Here is a 3496-nt window from a genome sequence, read left to right on the forward strand (position 1 = left end):
GGCATGGGGTGCTGGTAAGGGCCTGTTGTTGACTAACATTGAACTCAACTGCGCTGCGCGCTCGATTGTTGTTCAGGGCTCATTGTTTTTTTGTATTTGGTATTTTGTATTTCGTGCCGAGCGCAGCGATAAAAATGCTGCTAAAGTATAAATTATGCCAATATGAAAAGCCGAAACACAGAGAAAAAATCATGGACAGACAGCGAGGGTTGCTGCGAAGAAAACATTTGAAAAGCCTGACAAAAAAAATAAAATTCAGGCTAATAATAAGATTAAAAGTAAAGGAAATTAATAAAAATTATTTAATCAATATTTTAATAGTTAATAGTTGTTAATAGTTTTTGAATTATATTAAAAAAATCAAATAAAATAAACAGAGATTTTTGGATAAAAAATTAATATACCAATTTTTGATATATTTATATTTTATAAATTAGAAATGTATTCTTATTAATCAATTGAAATTAAATAAAATTTGAGTTAATAATAAGATATACAAAAAATGATTTAAAATTCTTAAATCAATATTTAATATAAATATTTTATGAATTATGTTAAAAATAAAATAAAAATAAACAGAAATAAACCGGAAAAAAATCAGTTAAAAAATTATTGATATATTTATTTTGTATTTTATAAATTAAAAATGTATTTGTATTAATCATATACGAAAAATATAATAAATATTCAGCAATAAATAAATAAGTAGAAATATTTTTGCCCATAATGAAATTTGAATAAATTAATGTGTATCAATTTATAAATTAAAAAATACATAAGTACATTAAGAAAATACAATATTAATGTTCATAATTTGTATGAATAAAATAAAATAATTTTAAGCTATGAACAACTCTCGCTATTTGATAAACATAAACACAACAATAATGGCTATGAGACAATGTAGCGAATCCATAAAAAGCAATTCTGCATACACATACACATGCCTACGTATATATATATATGTGTGTGTGTGTGTGTGAATATGTATTGGTGTCTATTCGGGTCATGCTGTTAAAAAAAATGCGCATAATTGGCAAATTTAGAGTGAAATTGCCTGATAAATATGCAAAATACGAGGCGAGACTCCGCCCCAGCCCACACTCCACTAGCATCCATCCAATAAAAAACCCCCTCAATAGCCCGCAGATATTGGCGCATCAATATAAGCACTTAAATAATAAATAAAACGAATAATATTTAAACTGAAAATTAAATACATGTTTTATGCAACGAAAAAAAAAAATAGTTGAAAGTAAAAAAAAAAATTGTAAATCAATTAACAGCTAACTGAACATTTCGAGTCTACTCCAGATCCGTATGCTTCTTGATCCACTCCACGTGATAGTAAACACGGGCATAGCCATCTGGATAGATGTTGCCACAGCCGCCCACAACGAAACCGGCCACGCCCACCAGCTCGCCATTGTAGTGCGCCGGGCCGCCAGAGTCGCCGTTGCAGGCGCCATTGTTCGCCTCGTGCATCAGACAGAGGCCAGCCGGCTCGCCCCAGGCAATCGACTTCTCGCATTCGTCCACCGTCAGAGTTCGGAGCGTGTTCCATTGCAGGTAGCGGGGCAGATCGCCGCCATGCGTGAGGCGGCCCCAGCCGGAGATGACGACATCGACGCCTCCAGGCGTATCCTTGCTGGCCAGCGGAATGGGCTGCACGTTCTCCGAGTAGATGAACGGCGATTTAACACGCATCACCGCCACATCGTTCACGAAGTTCAAATAGTTCTCATGCACAATGATCTCAGCGATGTCGTGCAGGGCGCCGCCGCTAAAGCGATCGTTGGTGCCCACGCGCACGGTGACTAGGTCGGGCGAATACACCTGTTGCTCGAAGTCGGTATCCAAGTAGACGACGCAGTGGGCCGCCGTCAGTACATAGTTGCGTGAGATAATCGAGCCGCCGCAGTTGTGGGAGCCACGAAGACGCAGCGACACCTGATGGGGAAATTGTCCCTTGGTCGCATCCTCGCCGCCCACCACACGTCCGCCGGGCACTGCGGCCGCCTGACACGCGGCAGCCAACAGCAGCACTGAGCCAACAACGGGCAGCAAATTGTTAAACATCTTGAGGCACAACTGAGTCGCTGCACAAGCCAGCACAAGCCATTTATAGTTGTGGCCAACATCTGTAAGCCATGATTATTTATAATTGCGCCAGAGTTTATCAGCATTTCGCTTAGATAAGCTATCTGCCACAACTACAAGATTTACGATTATCGATTGTCGAATGTTCTTCATATCATTATCTATGACTGTTCATAAAATCGTTAGTTGTCTCTTCAAAGTAATGGCATTGATAGTAATTGCACCTTTTTGTTTGCCTTTTCAATTAAAGCTAAAGTCGCTTATCGAATTCCAAGTAATCAACGTGCATATACTTATTGCAAAGAACTTGATATATACAAGTCCACTATCTTTACATATATACTTCTAAAACTGCGAGCACCAAAAACTTCCAATGTAACTTTCCAGTCGACTTCGTTTCGTCCACTGATGATCATCGCAGGCTGGCCACAATAGCTGATTCGCTCTAACCAAGCAGCAGCGTCTGGCACTGCGCTCAGCAACAGCTATTTGTGTCTCGCTCACTCTCGCTGAGAAGCAGCGTGTAGCCAAGACGCAAACTCACTCGGAGAATATTTATACAACAACCCTCAGCCTCGCAGCCAATGAGGAATTAACAGAGCTGGTGAGCAGGCTCTGCTGTTAGCTTTACAGTACCAAATTCTAATTCATATGCAAAACTCATTGCAGTCTCCAATTAGAATTGAGCAGAGCAATTCTTCAGCTGCTGTTAATGCTCAGATGAGTCTTTAATTAACTCTGCTATGGATACTAATCGACAGTATATATGTATTCACTTGTATTTGATCAAAGGCTAAGATTAAACACTAGAATTCAAGGCAGCTCTTAGAAATCAAATAGTCTGAAATGATCATATCTTTCTCTATGCTATCTTATCAGTCACTTTGCCTCTTACTCACAGCAGAGTTTCTTGATATCGCTCTTTACTTGTATTATCAATAATTTATATACGCATCTATATTATTGATATTCGTAATGTTCGTAGTAATATAACATATTATATAATTTGATAAAGTGATAAAGTGATAATACAGTTCTATGCCACGGCACGTCACGTCATGTCTAGTTGGCTTGCGTCTTCTATAGATGTGAAAGTATTATTCATATTATTCATATCATATATACATACATATATCTGCTCTCATTTGGCAAATCAAACAAATTATGTACCTTTCAATTTGTTGATGCTTTAAGTAAACCAATTCCAAGTTAAAGGTTTATGTTTTAGTGTTAATCAAAAGTTATTCCTCAATTTTTGTACTGGACAATTTCCAATTAAACTTGGCTAGTTTAAATAACAAACATTTAGCAAACATTTCTCAGTTGTTGAGATAAGGTGTTTACAATTTGAAGGATCACACATACATATGTACATATATGTTAAATAAAGTTGAGC

The 3496-nt window shown here is 37.3% G+C and overlaps 1 protein-coding gene across 1 annotated transcript; it reads right to left on the reverse strand.

Moving 5' to 3' along the window:
* Positions 1-1199: 1199 nt before the first annotated feature.
* On the reverse strand, positions 1200-2110 carry LOC108658782 (serine protease SP24D). The gene has a single exon (XM_018111433.3). The coding sequence runs from the start codon at positions 2077-2079 to the stop codon at positions 1306-1308; it is 774 nt and encodes a 257-aa protein (XP_017966922.1). The 5' UTR covers positions 2080-2110; the 3' UTR covers positions 1200-1305.
* Positions 2111-3496: the final 1386 nt, after the last annotated feature.

Source organism: Drosophila navojoa, chromosome X (assembly GCF_054131105.1).
Source record: "Drosophila navojoa isolate 15081-1374.11 chromosome X, UAZ_NAV_1.0, whole genome shotgun sequence".
In the NCBI taxonomy this organism is placed as follows: domain Eukaryota; kingdom Metazoa; phylum Arthropoda; class Insecta; order Diptera; family Drosophilidae; genus Drosophila; species Drosophila navojoa.

Coding starts and splice junctions, on each gene's coding strand:
- LOC108658782 (XM_018111433.3), bottom strand. CDS start 2,079: ATGTTTAACAATTTGCTGCCCGTTGTTGGCTCAGTGCTGCTGTTGGCT.